At 50.9% G+C, this 27317-nt stretch overlaps 1 protein-coding gene across 2 annotated transcripts in view; it reads left to right on the top strand.

The window, feature by feature from the left end:
• Positions 1 to 326: 326 nt before the first annotated feature.
• SVOP (SV2 related protein) overlaps positions 327 to 27317 on the top strand; it is a gene marked incomplete at both ends in the record, with an annotated part of 49815 nt that continues 22824 nt past the window's right edge. Inside the window, 6 exons of one of the 2 annotated variants that reach the window (XM_080940744.1) lie at positions 327 to 361; positions 20188 to 20348; positions 20701 to 20786; positions 22558 to 22656; positions 23945 to 24016; positions 25054 to 25178. In XM_080940744.1, the coding sequence (XP_080796870.1) occupies positions 327 to 361; positions 20188 to 20348; positions 20701 to 20786; positions 22558 to 22656; positions 23945 to 24016; positions 25054 to 25178 (578 nt within the window). Of the gene's footprint in view, positions 362 to 20055; positions 20088 to 20187; positions 20349 to 20700; positions 20787 to 22557; positions 22657 to 23944; positions 24017 to 25053; positions 25179 to 27317 lie in introns of those variants that run through there. The other variant, XM_080940745.1, reaches the window with a different exon arrangement.

The raw sequence follows: 27317 nt of genomic DNA, 5'->3' as shown, positions 1-27317 counted from the left end.
AATATTCAGCGAGGGGAGGCTTCTCCTGGCTGGTCCGGGTGCCCCGCAGACACACCAGTCACAGGACCGTGGGCTCCTGGGAGCAGCAGGGCTCGCCCCGCCCCCTCCACCGCACAGCCCTCCCCTCGTCCTCCGCCTACTCCTGTCGGTCTCCCGGCGGCAGCGGCTGGCTTTGTCTCCCGGGCAGGGCTCCGTCTCCCTCCCCCCGCAGCCGCCCGGCGAGGAAGCGGCGGAGCTGTCCAGCATCCCGGTGCTGAAAGCCGGAGCGCCCGCCCTGCTCCACCATGTAAGGGTCATGCCCAGGCTCGCCCTGGCGCAGCGCGGACATGGAGGAGGACCTGTTCCAGCTCAGGCAGTTGCCGTGAGTACCGCGGGGGCGAAGGGAGGCCGGCAGGGCGCCCTTTAGAAGAGCAAAGCCTGCAGGGGTGCATCCCCGCACGGTCTCTTGAATTAGAAAATGCTGTTACAGACGGAAGAATTGGGCCTGGAGGAGACAAGCCATTTTCCCAGCCCAGCTTCTGCTTCTGATTCATCTGATTCATTCCTTCCCCCGGCCTCCCCCCAAGATGTGTCAGGACCTTGTGGGAATCCTTAGTTTCTGTGTTTTCTCTTGGAAATCGCTCTCAACCCAGAAGGGGTTTTGAGGTCTATCCTGTGAGGACGGGTTGGATGCTGTTTGGAAATGTAAGCTGAATTGAGGAGGGCTGACATCTGTCCCTTTCCAGCCTCTCCGTACTGTGCAAATTCCGGATTTTTTTTCCCCCTTACAATGTCTTTCGGAAAGGAACGTTGTGATGTTGCAAGCTGCTTTCTAAACAGCACGGGTGCCTTCCTAGAGGAGAGGCTATTTGTAAAGCATGTGAATGGGAAGGCTGAGTCCTGGCTGGAGACTCTTGTCTTCTGAATGAAAGGTTTTTTGGGGGGAGCTACCTGGAGTAAGCTTGGACACACCAGGAATGCATTCCTTTGAGGTCCGGAATTTTTCCTGGGGATACTCAGTTCACTCTGAGAACTGTGTGGGGAATCAGAGAGGCAGTGGGAAAGCAGAGGCCTTCAGAGGGATTTACTGATAGTGTTCCTGCCACAGCAATGGTGTTTTGTTAAAGCCAATTCAAAGAGTCTGAACGGGGTCAGTATAAAGAATATTTCCGGGATTCACATATTAATTTTTAACTGTCAGGTGGAAGTCAGCGGCACTTGAGTCTCTTGGGGATGACCGGGTATTGTTAACATGTGTGACTTTAAAAATGGTGTGGGCCCCCCACTCACCAAACCTCAAGCTACAGAGGAATTCTCCCAAGTGACTTTTAGTGTGACTGGTTTGGCTCTCTGAGGCTCTGAGTGTTTGTAGGGTTGTCACATTTACTTCTAAATTCGGGAAAGATTATTTTTCATTACACGATCTTCAGTGATTAAAACTGTACTTTTAAGCTTTTGTTTATAGATCCAAAAATACTCCCAACTAACAACAGCTTCATTTCACAATGCTAAATGGTACCTGCTTCTAACACCCCAAAGCAAAAATATCAATGTCAGAACAGAGACCCCCCACAAGGAAATCATGCCATTCTCCCTGAGCTCAAACATGGTGTTCACAGAGCCAAATGATTACCCAGAATAAAAGCACAACCCAGGAATTGAAACAAAGTTGCTCAGAATAAGATGCCCAGATTAAGAACATGTATTGGAATGTCAGCTTCTAGTGGAATGAATTTTCATACACCATCAGACCACATGAACTGGCAAAGGACATATGTACCTTTAGCTTTCTAGAATATAGGTATGACATTACATACTAATTTTTTCCCCATAACTAAAAGAGAACTGGGGTCTGTCTCATTCATACTCTGAATAAGTACTTGCCTACCGTACACAGAGTTTTGGGTCCCGTCATTGGCACTAAATATACAGAAAGGGATAGTGAGAGAGACTAGGGAAACTTACGTAATTAACTGAAGCTAGGTCTAGAGATGCAGGCCTGTCCTGTAATCCCAGCACGTGGGGGACTGAGTCTGGGTAAGTATAGGTTCTAGGTCAGGCTGAGCCACGTCCCGTTTCAAAAAATTCATCATCATCACCATCATCATCACCATCATCATCACCATCATCATCTGGGGTGGTGCACACCGTTAGTTCTGGTGCTCGGGAGGCAGAGGCAGGCAGATCTCTGTGAGTTCAAAGCCAGCTCTACAGAGCATGTTCCAGGATAGCCACGGGTATACAAAGAGAAACCTTGTCTGAATCCCTCCGCCCCCGCCAATTCCCTCGAAGGTTTATAGATAGAAGAACATCTACTATCTATTAGAGAGGTTAAATGGTTTACTTCAGAGAATACTGGCTCTGAGCCAGGCAGACTGGGGTTCAAATCTTGACCTTGAGTCTATCAACCTTTCTAAGACTCAGTTTCCCTGGCTCTGAAGGGATGGGGCAGAAGCAGTGAGGCGAACAGCAGCAGAGTGTGTGTCAGAACACTCGAGTACTCGGGCTCAATTCCTGAAAAAATAGCTATTGTGATACTTGGTGCACGTTTATCACGGAGGCTAAAGGAGATGTGTTCCCAGTGCTCGACATCACAAAGCCATAGGCCGTATCTGTTTCCTATTGTCTTTACAACTGAGACATTTATAAAAGGTAATTATGTAGATTACTGTTGCTCAACTCCCAGAAATTGCTGCTTGAAAGTCCCAGGGGCTGGAGAGAAGGTTAGGCTGTCAAGAAGGCGTGCTGCTCTTCCAGGGGACCCCGTTTGGTCCCCAGCATCCACACTGGACAGCTTACAAACACCATTAACTCCAGCTCCAGGACATCTGACACCCCCTTCAGTCCTCTGAGGGGACCTGCACAAGCAAAATCAGAAACAGAAATCCTTTCAAAAAGCTCCCAGATACCTTTGACTGAATTCAGAATTAGCCCGTCAATGCCCTGACCTCCGTTTATATATATATATATACAGAGGAAGCTAAAAGAAAACAGTCAACCGTGTGAATCTGAGTGGGGTACACATCACGACTTAGATGTTTCTCAGACCATACCCTGCATATATTATATGCAGATTTCAAGCAACAGATTTCCTGAGAGCAATATGGCTTTAAAAAATATCCAGAGTGCTGGCTGGAGTGGACTCCGGAACAGACATGGTCCTGCGGGGTGCTAAGGGACCATTAGCCTGTAAGCATGGCTAAGAAAGAAGTCCTCTGGTGAACCTGGAGGCCTTGTCACACAGCTGTGGGACAGCCCAGTTGAGACCACGGACAGCTCTTGTCCACCTGCTGTCTGCAGGCAACACACACGTGGGGTAGGGGCAGCCGCACGTCTATGTATGGCTCTTTATTGTGTGAGGCAGGCTTGTGAAATTTCTCTTTTGCAGGTTAGTGATTTTTCCCTTTCAGGGATGATGGAGCCCAGGGCCTCCTGCATGCCAAGCAAGAGCTCTACCACCAATCCACATCCCCAGCCCTCAGATGAGTCTGTCTTGTCCTGGAACTCTCTGTGTAGACGTTGTCCCAAAGCTCAGAGCTCTGACTGTCTCTGCCTCCAGAGTGCTGGGATGAGAAATGTGTGCCACCAGGCCTGGGCACTCTAATTTAACTTCGATGCTATCCTTGGTATAAAGGATTGGACGGGTGGTTAAGATAATGTACTCTATGCCTTGAAGGGGCTGCAGTTGACAGTCACCTCTGGCCACATGTGCTGAATATAAATGATATAGTTTACATGTGAAATAATTTGTGTGGCATGCTATTGTTCGACCTACATCTCTGCAGCTGTAATAAGACGCTGTGCATCACAGAGGAGAAAGGGGGGTTTTGTGGCCTCAGGTGCACATCATAGTCCATCCCCAAAGGAAGTCAGGACAGGAACTTGAGTAGCCCATTTGTTGTCCAGTCAGGAAAGTCACCACACTACCAAAGTATAGCAGGAAGTACACAGATTGCTGCTGCGGGCTTGCAGACCACCTAGACCTAGCTGACACAGTTCAGAACCTCCTGCCTAGGGAATGGTGTCACCACTCACAGTGGGCCAGACCTTCGTACATCAATTTACAATCGAGACACAGTTGACAGTTGAAGGGACTTGGAACAAATACAGAATATAAATAAATACACAAAAACCTGCTCCTTTGTTTCCAAATGCACACATCTCGATAGCTACCTGTAGCTACAGGCTGCCACTACGTGGGGCTCATGTGGGGACATTTCCCACAGCTCCAATGGTCTGCCAAGTTCCGCTGTGCAGCGCTGGCCTGAGAGAAGAGGTGGGCACTGAGTATGTCGCATTCACAACTATGATGGATGCTTGTACGGCCCAGGGCCGCTCACGGATCCTCCTGATTCCTGACAGCAGTGAGATCAAGGAGGGCTTCCAGGTGTGGGTAGGACATTCAGAAACAATACGTGTGTGGGGCGTTCCAGAAAGAAAGAAAAGCTTAGGTAGGAAAAGCCCTGAGTGGGAAGAGCATGGTGTGTCTCGTCAAAGACCCCAGGGCCAGGGCACTCAGGGCGTTAAAGGATGCTCCACGGACCACCTCTCTCTTCTTACGTTTCCTGTCTTCATGATGGAGCATGATTCTGATACCTCACTAACCAAGATGAAATGGAGGAATCTGAGTCGGGCAGTGCTGGGCTCAAATCTTGCTTCTGACACATACCACGGGGGTGGTGTTTGGCCTTTGTCTTGTCTTCTTCTTCTTCACCTCCTTCTCCTCTTCTTCCTCCTCCTCTTTAAGGATTTATTTATTATATATAAGTACACCGTTGTTCAAACACACCAGAAGAGGGCATAAGATCCCATTACAGATGGTTGTGAGCCACCATGTGGGTGCTGGGAATTGAACTCAGGACCTCTGGAGGAGTAGTCAGTGCTCTTAACCTTTGAACCATCTCTCCAGCCCCATCTTCCTCTTCTTAAAGCTACGCTCATCTGTGAAGCAGGGAGCCTGTTTGCCCCTGCATGGCCGACCTGTTGTAGAAACAGGGAAAGACACTGGGCAGTGGACAAGTCTGACAGTGGCTTCTGGCATTTCTTGTCCCCCTCTGCTTCAGTTTGGGTCACTGGACCTCACAAAGCAAGCAGCAGCTATTGTCTTTGCAGGAATGCCTGCGGTGCTGTGGCGGCACGTGTCCGAACTTGAACTCTTTATTTAAAAATATTTATGTTTTAAAATACATGTGCGTGTGCGTGCCTGTGTGAATTTTGTGTGCTCTACATGACCAGAAAAGGGTTTGGAGGTCCCAAAGGTTGTGGCCCTCTTGACAACACAATGCTGGAAAGGGATCCCTAGTTCTTTGCAAGATCAGCAAGTTAGAGATCTCGGGATCCCCCCTCCTCCGGTGGCTCCAATGATGGCCGCACCTCCCTCACATGTGGGCCAAACTGTTGAGGTCAGTTTTGACTCTCCTCTCTCGAACACTTCTTTCTAATCTTCAGGAAATCTTGCTGCTTGCCTGCCTCAGTGTCAGCCCCGCTCCAACCCACGTCTCCACAGTCACCAGATCCCACAGGCGCTGCGTGCCATCTGTTCTCAGCAGGATTCATCTCCTTGCTGGTCTCTCTCTCCTGCCCTTGCCTCCTGACAGCCTGTTCTCATCACAGCAGCTGACAGGGCTTTTGTTTTAGATTCCATTTTCAAAAGAGTTTCTATGTGTGAGAGTGTCTATGTGTGAGTATTTGCGCAAGTGCGCGGGGACCCACAGAGGACATGGGGGCGTTGGGAATGGCTTTGCCGTCGCTTCATCCCCAGAGGGACTTAGATGTCGGATTATGCTGTCAACTGCTCAAAAGCTTCCTGTGGCTTCTGTGCACACTCCCTTGAATGTCTGCAGCCCTCTCTCACGTGCACCAGTTGGCGACCGGAAGCCCTAAACAGACAAAACCCAAACCAGAAGACGCAGGTAGTCAGACCTGGACAGGTCACAATTCCACCCCCGTCTCTTGGAACCAGAAGTGGCTGGGCTACCTTGAAAGTGTGGTGGGGCCTCAGAACTTCAAGAGTAAGGGTGTACCCTCTATGGAAGTCACATAGGCACAGGGCCTGCATCCACAGGGCCAACCAACGGTGGGGTCAAAACAGAGACACGATTGCCTCCTCTCTCAGCATTCACATGCTGGTTCTGTTGTCTTAGCAACAGAGTCTGTGATGCTGACCCAGGGACAGGGACTGTAAGCAATTTACAGATGCACTCGAGCACACAGGAGGATGTCAGAAACCACATACAAACCCCATACCATTTCATATCGAGTAGCCACAGACTATGGTTTCCATGGAAGGTTCTGGAAACAGTTCCTGTGGATACCGAGATGACCGCATAGCCCCAAAGAAATGGATACATGGTCTGGAGGAGGCATTCACATACCCAAGTGCACCATGGTGTCATCCATACTATGGGGATGGTCCATATCCATCAACACATCGCAAGAGCATGGTATATCTATGTAACTGGAATACTATTCAGCCTTCAAAAAGAAAAGCATTCCGGTCCAGGTTGCGGCATGAAGGAGGGATGTAAAGGGAACCAGGCCGGTCTTCATGGGTCACAAGTGCTTTGTGAAGCTACTTGGATGACGAGCCCAGAGTAGATATGCTTTTGGAGACACAGATCAGAAAGGTGGTCGCCAAGGAGTCGGTGGGAAACTGTTAGGAAATGGGATCAGGAAGCAGCACTGAATGGACACAGTCTTGGGGATTTTAAAAGATCAGTGCAGCCGGGTGCTGGCGGCAGCTGCGTCACGTGACTGCGCCGCAGACCTCGGCACTGCTAATGACTAAAACAGGAATTGTCCGCTTTGCTTTTTTGGATGCCGAGCGTCCTACAGTCCAAGCTGGTCTTGAACTCACTATAGAGCCAAGGCTGGCTCCTGACTCCCCTCCTCCTATATGATGGGTTCAGGGACTACAGGTGCGCCCTAACACGGGCAGCAAGCAGAGAAAATTCAATACATCTGCTTTGCCATGAATGAAGAAGAAGAGCAGTTTCCGTTCACTCCCCAGGCTAAGTCAAGCTACCCTTTCTCGTTTTGTAGTATTTATTACCTTTAAAATTTTATTACTGTGTGTGTTAGGTGCGCACGCCACAGCACACATGCAGAGGCCAGAGGACAACTTAATGCAAACTGTTCTCTCCTTCCACCTTCCTTGGGGCTCCAGGGATTGAATCTGCATCTACAGGCTTAGGCAGCAAGCCCCCTTAACCAGTGAGCCATCTTGCCAGCCCTTACCTTCCAATATATGGACTCATTCATTTTGCTGCTGGAATTGAACCCAGGAGCTTGACCTTGCTAGGCCTGTGCTGCTTCCTGAGCCCACCCAGTCCTATCCTGGGCTTCCAGAGAAAGGTTCACAGGGAGGGGAGCCCACAAGCTTCCCAAGTGTGGGGACAGGGCTGGGTGACTGGGCTTCACTGGAGAGCAGTGTATGCAGGCCAAAGGATTAAGAATGCTTTGCTTTGGGGGTCAGGGGAGAGCTGGAGAGATGGCTCAGCGGTTAAGAGCACTGGCTGCTCTTCCAAAGGTCCTGAGTTCAAATCCCAGCAACCACATGGTGGCTCACAACCATCTGTAATGGGATCTGATGCCCTCTTCTGGTGTGTCTGACAGCTACAGTGTACTCATATATAATAAATAAATAAATCTTAAAAAAAAAAAACACTTTCTGGTGAGAATAAAAACAAAGAAAACCAGAAAAAAAAACATCCATTGGCTGAACTATTTTTCCTGCCAGTTAGGATGACATGTTACACAGGACTGCCTGGGCTCCAGCCACTGGAGAAAACCAGACACAGGTTTCTTATTTATCTCTCATGTATTGCTTTTTTAAATGACTTATTTTAATAAAATTATTGTTTAATTATTTGATAAATATTTTAATAAATTATTTATTAAAATTATTATTTACTTTATATGTGGTGTACATGCATGCACATATGTGTACCCATGCATGTGGAGGCCACAGAACTACTTTTGGGAGCTAGCTCTCTCCTTCCCTGCGAGGCAGAGGGGATGGGACTCACCAGGCTTGGCTGCAAGCTCCTTTTATCCACTAAGCCATCCCACTGGCCCAGATTCCTTTCCTCGCCCTGGCTCTTCTGTTTGCCTGTCTCCTTTGACTGAGGAAATTTATTTACTGGCAGAGTAACTTTAAGGATGTTGACCTCTGACCTCTGTGTGCATTTATAACATGCAGAACACACTGACCCGAAGCGGATACATTGCCACACAAAGACTGAATTGAATGTGTTCACAATACTTCATTTGCTTTCTTTTTCCTTCTATATTCTTGTGGTGATAACACTCAAAACCTATGTTTAGTCATCTTCAAGCTCCCATGGATTTATTTTCCGTCTAAGAGATTCCTCTCAACCCTTCCCTTCTTCTCCCAGCCCTGGGTAACCAACCGTATGTTCTTTTCCCTAAGTTCACCTTCAGATTCCACATGCTGCTGTCTCTTGGCCTTTTAGTACCTGGCTTATTTCACTTAAAACAGTGCCTACTGGTTCCGTCAGCAAGCTTGGCAGCAAACACCTTTACCCACCGTGCTGGGCCCTGGGTGTAACCTCTCTAGCTGGGTGGACCTGGGCCTTCTGCATTATGTGAGCCTCGAGTTATTGTTACTGTTTCTCTTTCGCTTCTGTTTGTTTTTGGTTGGTTTTGGTTTCTTGAGACAGGGTTTCTCTGTGTAGCCCTGGCTGCCCTGGAACTTGCTTTGTAGACCTTGAACTCACAGAGATGCACCTGCCTCTGTTTCCTGAGTACTGGGATTAAAGACATGAGTCACCACCATCTTTCACTCATTAATCCAGACAGGTTAAAAAGATTTCTGTATTTGTAACAAAATTATCTAAGAAAAAAACCTAAAATTAGGACAGATGGTTGGCTTATGGTTGAAGAGGTCTTAACCCGTGGCTAACTGGTTCCATTGCCTTAGGATAGCACCTGACCAATTAGCTTCATTGCCTTGGGATAGCCCCTGACCAATTAGCTTCATTGCCTTGGGATGGTCCATGGCCAATTAGCTTCATGGCCTTGGGATAGCCCGTGCCTAAGTTGTCCCCGTTGTCTTGGGAATGTGGTACAGTGACAAACACATCCTGGCAGCAGGGCTGTGTAGCAGAGAAGGCCTCTCACCTCAGTGGATCAAAAAGCTGAGAGAGAGAAGACAGGAAGATGGCCGGGACCCTGGAACCCCTTGAGGGGTCTACCAACAATGAATGGCCTTACTTCCTCCCACTGGCCTAACTGCCTCTCAGAGGCCAGTGGGTCTTTACAACAGGCCTTACTGTGACTTTAACTGGAGAATTTCTTTTCTTTTTTATAAAGATTTATTTATTTCATGTATATGAGTCACTGTAGCTGTCTTCAGACACACCAGAAGAGAGCATCAGATCCCATTACAGATGGTTGTGAGCCACCATGTGGTTTCCTGGGAATTGAACTCAGGACCTCTGGAAGAGCAGTCAGTGCTCTTAACCACTGAGCTATTGCTCCAGCCCAGCAGGAGCATTTCTTGATGTGACTGACATTTTAGACCTGATCTCTCGATTGGGTATTTAACCATGTCCCCACCAGCTAAATGCCACAACCTCCCTCCCTCCCCCAGCTTCAATTACGATACGTGAAACTGTCTCCCAACATTGTTCATGTCCCCAGGACGGCGCCCCTTAGACAACAAGTTACGTAGTCATGGCCTCCAGAACACCTTCTGATCTCACCCGGATCTCCACTCCCGACTTCCATCCCTGATCCCCAAGCAGGGCATCGTCCCATCATAGGGCAAGAACTCCGTCTTACACGGAGAATGTCCTTGCTGCATGACCAGTGTGTAGAAAAACTGTAGGAATTGGGAGGCAGAGGCAGGGGGATCTCTGTGAGTTCCAGGTGGGAGCTTGTGTCAAGTAAACAAAAACTTGCCACAGTGGACCACCCTGAAAGCTGTACCTTCAGCTGTTCATCCTGCCCTGCCTCCCCCTAGTCTCTCCACTGATGCCCCTGCTGGGAGCCATTGTTGGGCATCTTGTTCAAGCAGCGCTGGGTCCAAACCTAACTTTCCTGCTGACTTTGTAGGACCGTTGGGCAGGTGTAGTCCCCCCCCCCCACAGGCCCCAGCTTCAGGGCCCGTGCTTCCCTGAGCTCTCCTACAGAGAACATGGCACGGGTCAGCGATGCCCACTCTTTGTGATCACCTGGTTTGGATGTGAGGCGTCCCGACAACCGGCTCATCCGTTTGAACATAGGATGGTTTGGGCTTTGGAATCTGTGACACCTTCAGGATGTGGGGCTTAGCTGGAGGATGTGGGTCACTGGGGGGTTGGCCTTGGCGTTCATAGTCTGGCTCTGCCTCTGGTCTTCTCTGTCCTTCCTGATCCCTCCAGATGTGAGTGACCTCTCCTAGGCGCAGGGATAGGCAGTTTCCCTTCAGACCACGAACTAAAGGAAATCCTTCCTCCCCTAAGCGGCTTCCCCTGCGTGTTTCATCACGGCCCCGAGAAACATCACTGATGCAGGAAACTAGCTCCCGGAAGTGGCTTACTGCTGTACTCAGCCTGAAGGGAGGGTCCCCAGGCTTCAGAACTGGTTTGCGGTAGGAATGTGGAAGACTTTGGAGTTCTGGGCTAGGCCAGCCATCGAATACACAAGCAGTGCTTGGTAGAACGTTCTCCTGGGAGCCCTGGGAAGACCAGAACACAAGGGGAGCTCACACTGCAGGGCTAGGCTCATGCTGAGGCCTCTGGTCCCCGAGTCCTGGTGTGCTTTAAGGAGGTGAGGCCTGACTGGAGAAACTGAGTTACCCCGGGTGGGCCTTGAGGTTAGAGCTTGACCCTGCCTCTGACCTGTTTCCTACTCTGCCCTGTTGGGGCAAGCTCCTGCAGATGCGCCTCTCCCCAGCTAACACAGAGTGTGTCCCCTCAAACCATGAGCCAGAATAAATGGTCCCTCTGTGAGCTGTTTTTCTCAGCTGTGTGGCAGTAAGAAAGATAATGAAAACTATAAGTCAGTCGTCTGGTCTTTTTTTTTTTTTTTTTTTTTTTTTTTTGGATATAAGATCAGTGTTCATCAGGTGACCCCAGGGTGACAAGAATCCACAAGTCAAACCCACAGAAAACTAAAAGTTCCATAAGTGACAAGCTTAGAATCCAGGCATGGAAGGGACCTTTGAGGGTGGAGTGTCCAACATCAACAGTGAGTTTCTGTCCTCTGTGGATGTTCTCTGAATCTTCCTGAACACGGAGTCCTCCAGCTGCCCTGCTGGGGGGGTGGGAGGTTGGGGGGCTGAGCATCTACTGGAGAGAGATGCAGACGGACAGTGACTTTCCCAGTGCTCTTGGCCTCAGAAGGGAGACCCTTGCCTATGGGCTAAGAACAGGCTGGGATCTAGCATGACAGAGCATAACTGTGAGTCCAGCATTTGGGAAGCTGAGGCAGGAGGATTGTGAGTTTTCAGCCAGCCTGTCTGTTTTTTAAGAAAGTCGTAGGGCTGGATGGGCTAAGGGGTTAATCTCAGGAGTGCTTGCTGACCTCATTTTGGAACAGTTCAGTTCCCAGTGCCCAGGTTGTGAGGCTGTAACTTCAGCTCTAGGAGAGCATTCTCTTAAGGCCTCTTCATGCACACACACACAAATACATACACACAAACACATACACACAAAAGTAAAATAAATGTTTTGTTTTGGTTTAGTTTTGGTTTGTAAAGTCAGGGTGTCTCTATGTAGCCCTTGCTGTCCTATAGCTCACTCTGTAGACCAGGATGGACTGTGTGCTGAGAAATGCCTAAGGTCCTGGTGCACACAGTGTGTAAGGTCCTGGTGCACACAGGGTGTAAGGTCCTGGTGCACACAGTGTGTAAGGTCCTGGTGCACACAGGGTGTAAGGTCCCAGGTGCCTAAAGTCCTGGTACACACAGTGGCTAAGGTCCTGGTGCACACACTGTGTAAGGTCCTGGTGCACACAGTGTGTAAGGTTCTGGTACACAGGGTGTAAGATCCTTAAGGTCCTGGTGCATGCAGGGTGTAAGGTCCTGGTGCACACAGTGTGTAAGGTCCTGGTGCACACAGTGGCTAAGGTCCTGGTGCACACTGTGTAAGGTTCTGGTGCACACAGGGTGTAAGGTCCTGGTGCACACAGTAAGGTCCTGGTGCACACAGTGTGTAAGGTCCTGGTGTACACAGTGTGTAAGGTCCTGGTGCACACAGTGGCTAAGATCTTGGTACAGTCACTGTTGTCCCTGTAAACCTCACTTCGCCTGTCATTCAACCCCTCAGGAATGAGTCCACAGCACTGTCTCTGACCCACTATGGCCCAGTATACATACTTAAGTGTGACCCTTGATCCAGTCATGTGACCCGTCTGTCTGGAAAGTTTCTGCTGCATCCACCACCTCCTCATTTCTGGCTGTTAAAGAGCCTCCTCACACGGGCTTGTAGCCTGTCTCCCTCCTCACACACCTGAGTCCTCTGTTCGCCGGGTCCAGATCCATCAAGTGTTTCCTCTCTCCTGTTAGAACCTCAGTTTTTGAAAAGATAGGCCCCTTCCCAACCATCCCTCTAGGGGTCTGCACAGATGGTTCAACAGTTAAGAACACTGGCTACTCTTTCAGAGGACCCCGGTTCTAGTCCCAGCACCCACATGGCAACTCACAACTGTCTGTAAGTCCAGCTCCGGGAGATCTGAAACCCTCACACAGACACACATGTGGGCAAAACACCAATACACATGAAATAAAAATAAACTAAGTCATAAAAATAAAGAGGGCCTCGGGCTGGCTCTGAAGGAGCAGGCAAAGCCATTGTCAGCAAACCTGGCAGTTCTGTGGCTTGAATTGCGGTGTCAAGCCCTACTTACCACTGTCAAACTCCAGGGGCCCCAGTGCCAATGGACACAGCGCCCCAGGACAAGCTTGAGGGGGCTGTTTGTGTGACTGGGATTCCAGTCAGGTGTCTCCCAGAGGTAGACGCAGCGGTCTGAAGGAAAGCACCCCCTCTACCTGACAGCCCTGTCTGACCACAGTCAGCCGCCAGATGCCTGTATCCCAGCATCTTTGACATCCGAGAACCCCATCACAGCTCTGATCAGATGTCCAACACGACATCTTTATACATCTTGGATTTACTCTCTGGGCTGAGGGAGACCAGGCTACTGTGCCGAGGGAGGGATGAGGACACGGCTCAGCTCCTGGTGACGCATGTCAGCATCACAGAGTTCGGGAAATAGACTGTGATAAGAGTGCGCCACACAGACCCGAGTGGGGGCTGGGCACCCGTGCTGAAGGTCCCTCAGTCTCTAGGGAAAAGCAGTTGGAGCAAACCCCACTCCAAATAGGAGCTGTGTTGGGGGAAAGCCACCATGCTGTCCCTTCCTGAGAATACTTGTGCTCAGACAGCAAAAGCTCAGCTGGCACGGGTCCTGAGCCCTCCTGTCTCTGGTTATCAGTTGGTGGATCACATTCACCTGCTCCTCCATGATCTCCACTGCTGTAAGCGGAATGCATCCTCTCCACGGGCCTCCTACCCTACCCACACCTAAATGATAACACACTCGTGGTGCTTGCGTGTTGGTACATGCATGCGTGAGCCAGAGACGATGTGGCTGTTGTGATTCAAGTATCTTTTTCTTCTCTTTGAGACAGAGTCTCTGGTTGACCTAGAACTTGCCCAGTAGGTTAGGGTGGCTGCTGAACCCCTGGGATTTGCCTGTCTCTGACTCTCCCCAGTCGGGAATACAAGCGTGTGCCCCCTGGCTTTTTTTAAAAAGTGGATTTAGGATCTAAAACCCTTCCTAGCTGCCAGACACGCACTTCACCGAAGACCACCCTGAGGCATCCACGTGTCTTGCAGTGCTGTGAGCTCATAGTCCCCTTGTGGGAGAAGCGATTCATTCCAGTGGCCTCATTACTACGGGGGTGAGAGCCATGCGAACTTTGTCCCACTCTGTGGCTGGCATTGAGCACCAGCCCTGGCTCAACACTCCCTGAAACTGCCAGTCTTTTCAAGACACTGTTTTCCACGGTGGCACCTTCGGTCCCCATGGCAACCCCTGGAGGCAGCAACTGCCATCTCTGCTTAAAAGCCGTGAAACTGACTCAGGGTGGTGAAACAACCTACCCAGGGTCACACAGCTCTTGGATGGCACGGTTAGGGAGAGGGAAGCCAAGACAGTCCGTGGTGGTACTGAGGACTCTCTCCTGAGGTGGACCCCTCTTTCTGCAGGACCCTAAAGGCTACCCTATAATAATCACAGATGGATTCTAGCCTCATTACTTCAGCCCCTGTTCACAGAACGAGGGTCAGAGGCTCAGATGAAGAGACAGACGGAATTCCTAATCAAGCCCCCCCCTTCCCGAATTTCAGGCCCTCACCTGAGGTTCCTCAAAAAGCGGATTACACTGGATAGCCGATTCCCCAACTCTTCCCTTCCCTAAATAGCAAACTTAGACCAAAAAAAGTCTCTGGCTATTTTGGTAAATATTTTTTATATGTTTAAATGCCGAGAAATCGGAGCGGCGGAGCCAGGCTGTCATGAGCCCTGTAGCTCAGCATATGTTGCTTCTCTTGAATTTTTCTTTCACATCCCGCTCCTCAGGAAACCTTGGCTCACACAGTTGATAAACACTTTTTTTGGGAGCCCAACAGATTTGAACCACAGCCTGGCTGGCTGTGTCTAACTTAACGTCCAATGCCTCTTTTTCATATCTGTCCAAAGTAAGTCCCTAATGAGCAAAGTCCCTTCTCGCAGGGACAGACTGTGAATAAAGTCTGCAGGGCAGTGTTGTTCCCACCCATTGGGGCCTGTGCACCCCATGTTGATCCCGCCAGCCCACCAGCACCCCCATTTCCCAGACAAAATCATCCACAGACACACACGCCATAAAGCTAGCCTGACTTGGCATTCAGGAAGTACAGGGAACAGAAGCAATCGGATGTCCCAGTTAAGAAGGCCAAAAACTGATCTGTCCAAAAGAAAAAGAGAAGAGTTTACTCTGCTCAGGAGCTGCCGTCCCCCTCCATCTCAGGGCAATCCTTGTTCAACTGCAAATGTTGATTCTGTAGAGTGGGGGCCAGGACCCGACATTCTCTTTTTAGAGCGTGCTGGGGAACCTGTGACCCAGCTACCCCTAGGCAGGAAAGAGACCACGGAAGTGCAGCTTAACCTAGGTTCTGCAAGCACCTAAGGAGGCAGGAAGCCTGGTTCAAGACCACAGTGAAGTCTCTGAGTCTCCGGGGTCAGGTCTCATGTCCAACAGGGAAGCTCCCCTGGCCAGCGCAGACCGGACTGTGAGAAGGTGTGGGATGGGTGTCTACTGTGAGGAACTGTGACAACAGGAGGCATGTTCACAGAACCAGAGCCTGCATAAGACTCTTGGCATCTTGGAGGGCCCAGTGGCTGTGTGAGTGCTCTGGATGGCACCACCATATCCCCTCCCCAAAGCTTTGTGTCTCTCCTGACACTCTTCACTGGTCCTTGAGCTACAAGTGACACACACCTGCAGTGCCAGGCAACAGGTGGATCGCTGAGTTCGAGGCCAGCCTGGGCTACAGAGAGAGTTGCAGGACAGCCAGGGCTACACTGAGAAATCTTGTCACCAAAAACCAAAACGAACAAAACAAAGAACAAAATCTAATACCCCATTCTATGGGGTTATCTGTCCACCCGCCAGTGCGCGCTTGGGTTGTTCCACCTGTGACCAGTCTATTTACCACACGCATGCCTGGTGCCCAAGGAAGGACATTCTTGTCAGGAACAAGTGCTCTTAACCACTGAAGCAGCTCTCCAGCCCATGACGCATATTCTAAAGTGGATATCCCATACACACATAAACCTCCCCTCCTGAGGAACGTTTCTAATTTTAGACAGACACAAGGTAAACAGCCAATAGCATGCTAGCCTGGAAGAGACATGTCTGGGAACGGAAACTCGGAAGATAGCTGAACCCAAGAAACCTAGGCCAGCCACTTGCTAGGTGACATGGGGCGAGCTGCCAGATCCGTGTGTAGGTGTCTCCCTCTGTGAAAAAAGAAGGTTAAATAACTCACACAACCCTGGGCCTGACATGTGACAGGCTTGTCAGCCTACGCCACAGGCCACAGTCGTCATAACAACAATTGTTTGCACATGTATGGATCCCTGTGACGAACTGTCAGCAGGATGACTCCATGGGGCTACAGTCCCCAAAAGTTTCACCCACCAGTGTTAGTCATACGGGTCGGGAGCAAGTGACTGATGGACCTTAAGGAGAGGATGTGTACATATGTAAATTTATTTTAAAGGTTTCTTTTCCTCCCTGCAGGGGCGGCTGTGATTGTGAACTTAAGAGTCACTGGGTTGGCATGTTTGCGGAGGCGTTTCATGTCAGTTTAGTGTGGGAAGACCCTGCCCACTGTGGGTGGCACCATTCCCTAGGCAGGGAAATCTGAGCTGTGTATGAGAGGAGCAATGGAGCATGCGTGCATTCGTTTCTGTCTGCTCCTGACTGCAGATACTGTATGCATTATCTGTCTGGAGTTCCTGCTTAGATTCCCCCAAATCCTGGTCCTGTGAGCGGGGGTGGAGGGGGAGCCTTTCTCTCCACAGTTGCTCTCACCCGGGTTTTATTTTAATCACGGCAACAGAAATTAAACCGGACCTGCCTCCAACAAATTACATTTTCATTTTCTGTGACTACTATAGCACACAGCACACATATGTACACAAACACGTATGTACACGGATGGACACACAGGGTGGAGGTGAATTGGTTTTGCTTTTGAGATGGGGTCTCACTGTTCTGTCAGGGCTGCCCTGTTTCTCCTAAATGGCTGGAACTTCGGGGGGCACTCCTGCACCGGGCCAGCCATCTGGCTTTGTGACGTGAACCCTCCTAGGGCAGGGTGACTATGATTGGACAGGTCTCCCATTTCTCCTTCACTTTTATAAAGCCAGAGGCGCATTTTAGGCTGGTGCAGTCAGTAAATACTTATTGAATAGATGAACAGACTTTCTCCAGCCTGAGCTGAAAGCTTAGGTGGACTGTGTTTATTTTGGGATGATAAATATAACACAAAATTTATTGTTTCAAATTATAAGACTCAGTGGCATTCAAGGTATCACAAAGCTTTGTCACTCTCTCCCCACTTAGAAGTCACTCCCTGTTGCTTGGCAACTGCCTGGCTCTTAGCAACCATCCACCTGCCTTCTGTTTCTCTGGACAGTCCCAGCTCTGGACATATACATGTGCCAGATTCACAAGTCCTCTTTCATCGGCTTCTCCACCTGGGTGAGGAGATACTGTGTGCTCTGTGGCCTGCGTTAATAACCAGAGAGCCTTCTTAGTCCAGACATGGCACTGGCGTTCAGATGGGTTTGGGCAATGACTGGCAAACACCCGCAGAAACAGGAACCCGTCAGAATGTTAGGTGGTATGTGAGTCGCTCTGGCGGTTCCTCAAGATTTTAAACACTTATCAGTTCTTACCCCAAAGAGGTAAAATCAAGGTCTTAGACATCTGTAAGGCTGTGTTTGTCCAGCTTTCTTCATGATGAACAAAGGATGGGAGCAGCTTTAATCTCTGTCAGCTAGTGAATGGACAAACTGTGGTATGTCCATACAATGGAATACTATTCAGCCTTTACAAAGGAGTGGGGAGCAGGGCTTGGGAGTAGTTCAGGCCAGTAACCTTAGCCATACTGCCGTAAGCTAAGGCAGGAGGATCACAAACTCAAGGCTAGCCTTGGCTACTGAGTGAGTTTAAGGCTAACCTGGGTATCTAAGTGAAAGTGCCTATTTCAAAGGTTAAAAAAACAAAAGCAATAGGCATATCTCAATGATCCAGTATTTGCTTCTTATGCACAAGATTCAATCCCAAGGACTGAGAAAGAGCAGGAATAACATCTTATGGATTCACTTCCTCTCTGGGGCACTCAGATTTGCAGAGATAGAGAATGACCATTCCTGGGCGCAGAAGCAATGGGGAGTCGGGGCTCAAGGGGACAGAGTCTGAGATGTAAAGATGAACCCAGTTCAGAGATGGGGCGCTGGCTGTGACTACTCTCTATATGCTGCTGAGTGGGACACTTAAATCTGCTGTGGTGGCCAGGGTCATGTTATAGGTGCCTTACATCATCGAAAACTGAGTGGGGAGGAGGAAGAAGAAATGAATTCTGGTTGTTCTGGGAAACTCAACACAGTCATTGAAGCCCGTATGTTATGACATAAAGAGTCCCGAGAGGCGGGGAGTTGTTTTCAGTGTCTTTCAGGGGTGTTAAGTTGAAAACTGAGGTACGTATGACAGAGGTAGAGCTGTCTGTGAATGCACGTGCAGACAAGTCCGCAGGATTAGCTGAATGACCCCCTGGGCTGGCGGTACTCCTGGGCTCCGCCCCAGGACGTGTTGAATGAAAGGGAGAAAAGAAAAAAAGGTTTTCTGTACATTTTATATCTTGAAGTCATTTTGTGCAAAGAATTTTCCAGAAAGCTTTGGAGTCCACAGAGCTTTGGCAGACCTGGATTGGGGTGTGAGGACAGCCAGGTTTCTAGTTTGCCTGGAACAGGAGACCGTAGACAGACAGATCCGGGACAGAACCCTGGTTCTGTGTCTCTTGAGTTCTGTTTCTGTGATGTCACATGACACCAGGGCCTCATTGTTCTTGTCTGTAAAATGGTGATGACAGCAACAGTCACTCAAACTGGCCCTGCAGAAAACGACAGCCAGGCTGCTCAAAGCACACGCTATCCACGGAATGCCGGAGCCAGAACTGTGAACCGCAGGCTTCAAACTCAGCCGCCCCACCCTGCCCTTGGCTCCCTTCCAAGCGCAGTGTAGCTAAGGATGCAGATTCTGTCTGTCCTCACGTCCCTGTGATCCAGCACGGGTGATATTCTAGAAGCTTCCCAGGCGGGGCAACTTTCCTCTGCTTCTAAAGGAAAACACATTCCATGCCTGAGCACGGTGTGCGAGAGCCCCGGGTTCGAGTCTCAGCATAGACAGAACATGTTGTAACATGTAGAGCATCCTAGAGTCTCGGGGGTCAAGGCGTAGAGGCTGGGAAATCTGAAATGCAGAGTTATCCTAAGCTGTATGATGATGAAGTCGGGGCCAGCCTGGGCTACATGAGACTGTATCAGTAGCAAAGATAATAATAATAACAATAACAGTCATCATCATCATCCTCGGTTTGTGTGGAGCTTGCCCACCCCCTCTGCCTCTTTAAACCATGGGTTTGTTTTGATCTTCATTTGTTCACTGGGTCCTTCTGCTGTTTGTGATTTCTCGGTCACAGGCACGAGCCCCTCTCTCCCCCCTCTCACCGCATCCTCTCTCCCTGGAGCTGGGAGGTAGAGCTCACTCGAGTGTTGGTGCTGTGACCTCAGACCTGGCGGACAGACAGCAGAGGCCTTATGCTTGGGAGGGAAGAGGTTGTAAGGAGACAGCTCACTCCGTTCCGAGCCTCAGATGGAGAAACAGCTCCTCAGAAAAGCCACATCTCCCCCAGAGAGACTAGAGAGAGCTCAGTCTGGACCAGGGGTGGTGAGGCTCAGCTGTGACTCAGGTAGAGGCTGAGGTAGGGGATGGAATCTGAAGTTCAAGTCCAGCCTGGGCTACATAGTGAGACCCTGTCTTTAGAAAAAACAGAGGGAGGGAGGGGAGAGTCTGAGGAGTGTGTGGCAGTGTGGAGTCGTGTGGAGTCTCAAATGTCTTCATGGCCAGAGGAATGAGAAAAGTGGGGAGTGAGGAGAAGCTGAGGACAGAGGTTAAAGACCCAAACAAGCAGCCCCACGCTGCACCAAGATGTACCCCGCGGCGATGCTCTGGGACACTCAGGGCAGCAGACCCTTGAGGCAAGGTCACCTCCCACCATCTGTCTGTGTCAATACCCACTCTGACATCCCCACAGATAGGAAACAGCCCACCAGTGCATTCTGGGAAGTGTAAGGCAATGCGTGACCCTGTGTCACAACAGAGCCCAGGCCTAGAACAAAGGCACAGCTGTGCACCTGAGAATCCCAGCCGCCAGTTCTGTGCAGAGCCCGACTGTCAACTGATCAGAACTCCCAATACCCCACCCACCCCCAGCCCGACCAAGTTCAACATAAATGCCAGGTCTACCTGCCCAGAGCTCCGGACAGTGAGAAAAGCCCGTTACCTGCCTCGGGTGGGAAAGCCTCCCAGCAAGGCCATGCGGAGGGTGCCCTGGCCATCCCGGTCACATCTGCTTCCGTCTCCAGGGTGGTAAAATTCCGCCGCACGGGAGAGAGCGCACGGTCAGAGGACGACGCAGCTTCCGGAGAGCATGATGTCCAGATTGAGGGAGTCCGAGTGGGCCTAGAAGCTGTGGAGCTGGACAACGGGACAGCCGTCCCCAAGGAGTTTGCCAACCCCACCGATGGTGAGAAAGCTCGGCGGCTCAGGCATCGGCCTGGCACCTGGGGGCTGCTGGTCATAGAAAGTTCTAGAGAAGGGGTGGTTGGAAAGGCTCAGAGCTCCCGAAGGGTGACACCGGAGTGTAGGAACTTCAGGAGGTCCGGTGACATCACAATCCGTGATAGCTGCATCCGTGGACACTGGGCTGAGAAGGGCAACAGTGATGCTGGTGGTGACAAGGGTCATAGTTATGATGCTGGTTCTTAAAGCAGCGCATTCTGCCATTCATTAGCCTGTCTGGGGACCACCCCAGATGCCACACTATGACAAATACAAGATGTGTTGATCCCTCCTCTTCTCCCCCTTTTCCTTCCCAGACACTTTCATGGTGGAAGATGCGGTGGAAGCCATTGGGTTTGGAAGATTTCAGTGGAAACTCTCTGTTCTCACCGGCTTGGCTTGGGTAAATATCTGGGCACAGTACCTGGTATACCCCAAGACCCTCTGCTGGGGACCCGTGGCCACACAAATAACAGTTATTCCTCCACATATAACTTCTGCCTGAATGCCAATCAACAAAGCTGATGTGTGGTGATAGCCCAGGTGCATGCTGGGAGCAAAGTAGACATGGCTGGTCCATCACCCAGACAGCATCCGGCTATGGGTGTAGATCTCCCTGGGGACACACGGTTCCTGTGATGTGATGGCTTCAGGTGCATATCCCTGCCTAGGGAAACAGACACAGAAAACATTTGATACCTGAGCTCCAGGTATAATTAAGCATCTTTGTCTAGCTGTGGGCAAGGCCCTGGGCTCCACCCCCAGCTCTGCAAAAGGTAAAATAAAGAGTATATCCTGATTCAAGGTGTTCGCACCCCTTGCTAAGGACCCTTTAGCCACGCCCCAAAGCACACGGACCTTTAATCTGGCTACAGCTGCTTCTCTGAGTGGGACGTGAGACATGTTTTTCTAAACGGACCACAGTTTCTCCACCATTTCTCACTGAGGTGGAAGCAGAGCTTTACTGGGCCCCCAGCTCCATGGCCTGCGTGGAACCGTTTTTAACAGTATTCTGTCTACTCACAAAGGCATTCAGTATATGCTAATGAGGCTCCTTAATATATGCTAATATATTCAAACACTGTGTTCATTAAGTATCATTAAATATGCAGACAATTCTCCATGAACACATGACCAAGCACATCCAAAGACAAAGGACCACGCCATCCTGCCTCTGGAAAAACATGTACTGAGCTTTTAGACTTGTGAAGCTCTCTCATTTCATCTGGGGGAACACATCTACATTGTTTGTGTGCACTTGTGTGTGCATGTGTATATGAGTGTATGTATGTGTGAGTGTGTGCATGTTTTGTGTATATGTATGTGTGTGTGTGTGCATGCACACGTGCATGTATGTGTTGTTCATCATGGTGAACATGTATGTGATAGTCAGGGGACAACTTGCAGGGACAGGAGATGGTTTGTTCCTTCTCACATATGGATCCCAGGGTCAAACTCATGATGCCTTAGCACTGAGCTATCTCACTGCCCCAAGGACCTGTATTTTTAAGAACACGAGCAGATAATGCCTTACATGGTAGCGCATGTCTGCAATCCCAGTGCTCGGGATGTGGAAATAAGATTACAGTTTGGGCCAGTCTGGGATACAATACCCGAGACCCTGTCTCACAAAACAAGCAAGCAAACACTTAAAGGGGCCAATGAGAAAGCACACATGTGCACACACACACACACACACACACACACACACACACAGGCGCGCGCAACTAGATAAACATAATCTTTAAAAACCGAACAGAGAAATGGCTCAGTGGTTAAGAGTACCGGTTGCTCATCCAGAGGACCCAGGTTCAAATCCCACAATTCCCACCACCCCCGTGTGCCTCACAACTGCCTATGACTCCAGTCCTAGGACGTCCAACGTGCTCCCCCTCTTCACAGGCACTGCACGAAACATGGTGCTCAGACATACATGCGGGTTAAAAATCACCCATACCCATAAGAGAAATAAATACAAAACGTAAAAATAAAAGTTTGAAAGCAAGCGGACATGCACCGCAGAGAAACACACCCAGTCCGCCGGCTCTCGAGGGTCCCGGTGCCCTCCCTCCCCACCCCTCCCCCGGCCTGGCCGGGTGGGCGCCGGAAGCCGCAGGGTTGGCCGCACTCTGAGGTCAGGGCGCTGGCGCCTCACCGGCTCCCTCCTCCCGCAGATGGCCGACGCTATGGAGATGATGATCCTGAGCATCCTGGCGCCTCAGCTGCACTGTGAGTGGAGACTCCCCAGCTGGCAGGTGGCGCTGCTGACTTCGGTAGGTGGCCTGGCAGCTCACGGACCCTCCCTGTCCCCCTCAGGGTGTCTGGAGGGATGACGCCCATCTCCTGCCTCCAGGGCTCAGCAGAAAAGAACCACCCAAAGAGCCACCCGTCCTTTTCTACTGGGTCCCACGAACGCCGTGGCCTAAAGCACCTGGGGAGGGCGGGGCTTTACTTCCGCTCACATCCAATCAGGATGGAAGTCAGGGCGGAACTCCAGAGCAGGGCCCGCAGGAAGGAGCTGAAGCAGAGGAGGAGTGCAGCTCCTGGGCTGGTTGTCAGTTCACCTGCTGCACCGCGGTCACCTGGCAGTGGTCACATCAATCATCAGTCAGCGGTGGCGCAAGCCTTCAATCCCAGCACTTGGGAGGCAGGAACAGACTGAAGGGCCAGCTCCAGTGAGGAAGGGTTTGACCCTCCCTGTCCTGTGGGGACAGTTCTGCCTTTCTGCGATTCCTCTCAATTTGGGGGGAAGGAAGCCAAGGGTGAGAGAAGTCAGGAAGAAGTCTCGAACAGAAAGGAGGAGGAAGAGGGTGAGGAGGAAGAGGAGGAGGGATGGTTAAAGAGGAGCAGAAAAGAGGGAGAGGAGGAGGAGGAGGACTATAACAGAGAAGCTACGCACAGCACTGCACATGCAAAAAAAAAAAAAAAAAAAAAGTGACCATCGAATTGCAAGTTCAAGACCAGCTAGCTGGGCCGGAACAGTCCAAGCCCTTAACAAAAAACAAAACCACAAACAAACCTCTACTCCCCACACTCAGGGAGCAAAGGCAGGTGGATCTCTGAGTTCAAGGCCAGCCTGGTGAGTTCCAAGACAGCCAGAGCTATAAAGAGAGGCCCTGTTTTTAAAAACAAAACCAAACTTCCTGGACGCTGTAACTACCACCCCTGTAATTGTGCTGTAAGGAAGCTGTAGAACCCAGTAGAGCCCAGGTCCTGAGACATCAAGTCTGTGACAGTCACCAGCAGCAGTGGAAGCCCAGCTGTGTCAGCTTCCTTTACTGAGCCTCAGCATCCTCATCTGAGATATGGGTGTAAGAGTGGCATACCCCTTCCTCATGTGATTGTGCGGGACCTGTCCACAGGTGGCTGTAGTGGTACCCACCTGCAATCTAAGCTCTTGGGAGGCTGAGGCAGGAGGATTGAGAGTTTGAAGCCAGGGACAGGTTTATCTGCTTTGCAGTGCTCTGGTGTGTGTGTGTGTGTGTGTGTGTGTGTGTGTGTGTGTGTGTGTGTGTCCTCCCTACTGTCTGTGCTGCTCACAGAAACCGTGTCTGCCCACAGGTGGTCTTCATCGGAATGATGTCCAGTTCCACGCTCTGGGGAAACATCTCGGATCAGTACGGCAGGAAAACGGTAAGGGCTCCTCTTGTCAATGCACACACCAAGGTGCAGCCACCATAGGGCAGCCCGGGCGGCTTTAGCAGGGGAGGGACGTGGCTGTGCAGTGTCATGGGCTGAGGAAGGAGCACGCAAGGCAGGGGACGTTCTCGACGCCAATTTGTGTTCCTTATGTGAGGCCAGAGCAGGGCAAGGTTGGTAGGTGACATCAGCGTTACTGTCTTGGGCAGGGGTTCTCAACCTCCCTAACGCTTCAACCCTTTCATACTGTTCCTTGTGTTGTGGTTATTTTGATGGCTGTTCCATGGCTGTAATCTTGCTACAGTTATCAACCGTAATGTAAATGTAAAGGGTTGCGACCCACAGGTGAACCACTGTCCCGATTTGTGGCTTCTCTTGAAACCTGGGTTAGCTAGTGACTGCGACCCATGATCTGTCACGGTAACTTTTGGACAGACGAGTTCTCTGACTCTGTCACCTCCTGTCCCAGCTGCAGCACACCTGCTGAGGTCACAGTCTGTTGGAGGTAATGGGGAGCTACTGAGGGCCCTAGAGGAAGGGACTTGCTCATCTGAAGCACAAGTCTCTGTGAAAGGAAGCCCTGAATTGTTATTTATTATATACGAGTACACTGTAGCTGTCTTCAGACACACCAGAAGAGGGCGTCAGATCCCGTTACAGATGGTTGTGAGCCACCATGTGGTTGCTGGGATTTGAACTCAGGACCTCTAGAAGAGCAGCCAGTGCTCTAACCGCTGAGCCATCCCTCCAGCCCCATAAGTCTTTTATTCAAATGGCACCAGGAGATGATGGTACACGCCTTTGACCCCAGAACTCTGGAGGCAGAGGCTAGCCTGGTCTACAGAAGAGTTCCAGAGCAGCCAGGGCTATACAAACCCTGTCTGCAATACAAACATGGCAGGTAGACTAGAAGCCAAAGCAGGTTCCCCAGCCTGGGCCGCGCCATCCTTCACTGTAGCCCTAGCTACCAGTAGACACGCGCCACCTGAGGTGTTCAAGGCTCTGGCGATTCTGTGTCTCCTCCTCCACAGGGGCTGAAGATCAGCGTGCTCTGGACCCTGTACTACGGCATCCTCAGCGCTTTCGCGCCCGTGTATAGCTGGATCCTGGTGCTCCGAGGCCTGGTGGGCTTTGGGATTGGAGGGGTGCCCCAGTCGTAAGTAAATACCCAGCTCCGGCACAGCCACCTTCTTACATGCAGGTTCAGCAACGTTGGACTTTAAAAACACTCAGGGGAGAAGGGGCCATGTAGACCCGCCCCAGACCCGCCCCCAGCCCCGCCCCCTCCCCACCCGTCATTAGTCCTTAAAGAACGCAGAACAGCATCTTACCTTGCTCTGCACTATCGGCACCCAGAGGTGTGAGTATGTGCCTATCAAATACTGCATCATTTGGTAGGAGGGAGTTGAACAGCCACAGGTTTAGGTACCAGCGCCCTGGAGGTAAGGGAAATGGCTCTGTCTCTTTGTGGAACGTGGGGATGGCCGCGCAGGGCTTCTGGAACCCGAGAGCACCATCAGCATCCTTCAGATAACAGCAGCACCAGCGGCGTCTAATGGCCCCAAAAGAGAGGAAGCCATAATAAACTAGACTCCACTTTGATGGCACATTTAGCATCCACACATCATGGCCACCAGCAGGTGCGTGCATGACACGCGAGTGTGCACCGGGTCACATACGCGCCATCGCTCGGGGAGGACACTGAGACTCTGTGATAGTCTTTGTTCCAATAAACCCACTACTACCCTTGGGCCAAGGCAAAGCCTGTACGGGGTCCGGCCAGGCTCTTGCAGGGGTGACCCAGCCCTGGCTCAGTCGCTGGTTTTGAACTGGTCCAGGGGCACAGTGTAACCACCCTGGTGTGGCTGCACCTGTTAGAGAGAGTCCCCCCAAGGACTTGCCCAAGGATAGCTGGATGGACCACAGGCCCTGCTACTGCGGCTGATCTCTCTCCCTCTCTGCCACCCTGTCTAAAACCCCCTCACCTTCTGCTGTGCAACCGCTGATATGGCTGGTGGGTGACCAGACCTCACAGCACAGGGGTCCCATCCTTGGTCACCATGCCCCTCCTGGGCCACAGCCGCTCGTGCCTGTGTTTCACTGGGGAACACTGAGTGACATCCATGGGGCCACCCGGGTGCCACAACTACATTACTCTGGTCCCACCCACCCCCAGGTTCTCTCCCTGGCAAGTAGCAGCTCCTGTGTCTGCCTCGCCCTCTTGAAATGAAGAGCCCGAAGTTACTAAGTGGCAGGGGTTGCTTGTGGGACCTTCGGTCAGATGTGGTAGCACATGCCTTTCATGGCCAGCGCTCGGAAGCAGAGGCAGATGGAGCTCTAAGAGTTCGAGGATAGCCTGATCTACATAGAAGTTCTAGGCTAGCCAGAGCTACAGATTGAGATCCCGCCTCAAAAACAAAAATCATCTTACCGGATTCTCACACAGTTCCGGGTTGAAAGCTTTCTCTCTAGGAGCCAAGACCCCTGGAAGATACTAACATCACGTGCGCACAAACCCACCCCCAGAGACTTTATGATGCCAACAAAGACCACTCGAGCTTCAATGCTTCCATTTCGAGAACCACCCGTCCTTTGTGGTGGAAATGCTGGTTTTAAAAGCATGTTTAGCACGCTCCATTCCTTCCTACAGAGCATCGTGTCCATATGACATATGCTGACCATGAACCCTCTAATCACAACTCCCTGCTGGAGCTCCTTTGGGACAGTCTGGAGGGATGATCTAGGAAGGGCAGGCTCGCCCTGAATCAGCGAGTTCTGCAGACCAGAAGGCCTGGGTTTGGATCCTGGTTCTGTGCTGTGATCTCAGACGAGACCCTGATCCGTTCTCCACATCAGCTTTGTTGGCTTCCATACCTCCTGGGTCCCTCAGAGCATTAGGACCCCACAATGGGGTGCCCAGGACAATGCCTGGGAGAACACTCCCTTCCTACCAAATATTCTCCTGGGCTATTCACACGCTCTGCCGAAGGCTGCATCGCTTCAGATGAGACACTTGGTCATCTTCAGGTTTGCCCAGCAGGCCCTCAGTGTGGTCCCCCATACCCGTGATCCCAGCACCGAGGAGCTGGAGGCAGGAGGATCGCAAGCTCAAAGTCGTCCTTAACTAAGACATTCCGAGGTCAGCGTGGAATACCAGGCTCCAGGCTTCCAAACCAACCAACGAACATTTTTCTAAGAAGTCAGAGCGTGTGGGGACGGATGATAGACCGAGGGTACTGTGAAGGGGGAGACTGACCACGTGGTTCTAACACCCAGGCATGGCTTCCTGGCTTTG

The sequence above is a fragment of the Micromys minutus genome (genome assembly GCF_963924665.1).
Source record: "Micromys minutus genome assembly, chromosome: 29".
In the NCBI taxonomy this organism is placed as follows: Eukaryota; Metazoa; Chordata; class Mammalia; order Rodentia; family Muridae; genus Micromys; species Micromys minutus.
The sequence above is the reverse complement of the archived record's forward strand: the minus strand, read 5'-3'. Positions and strand labels throughout refer to the sequence as shown.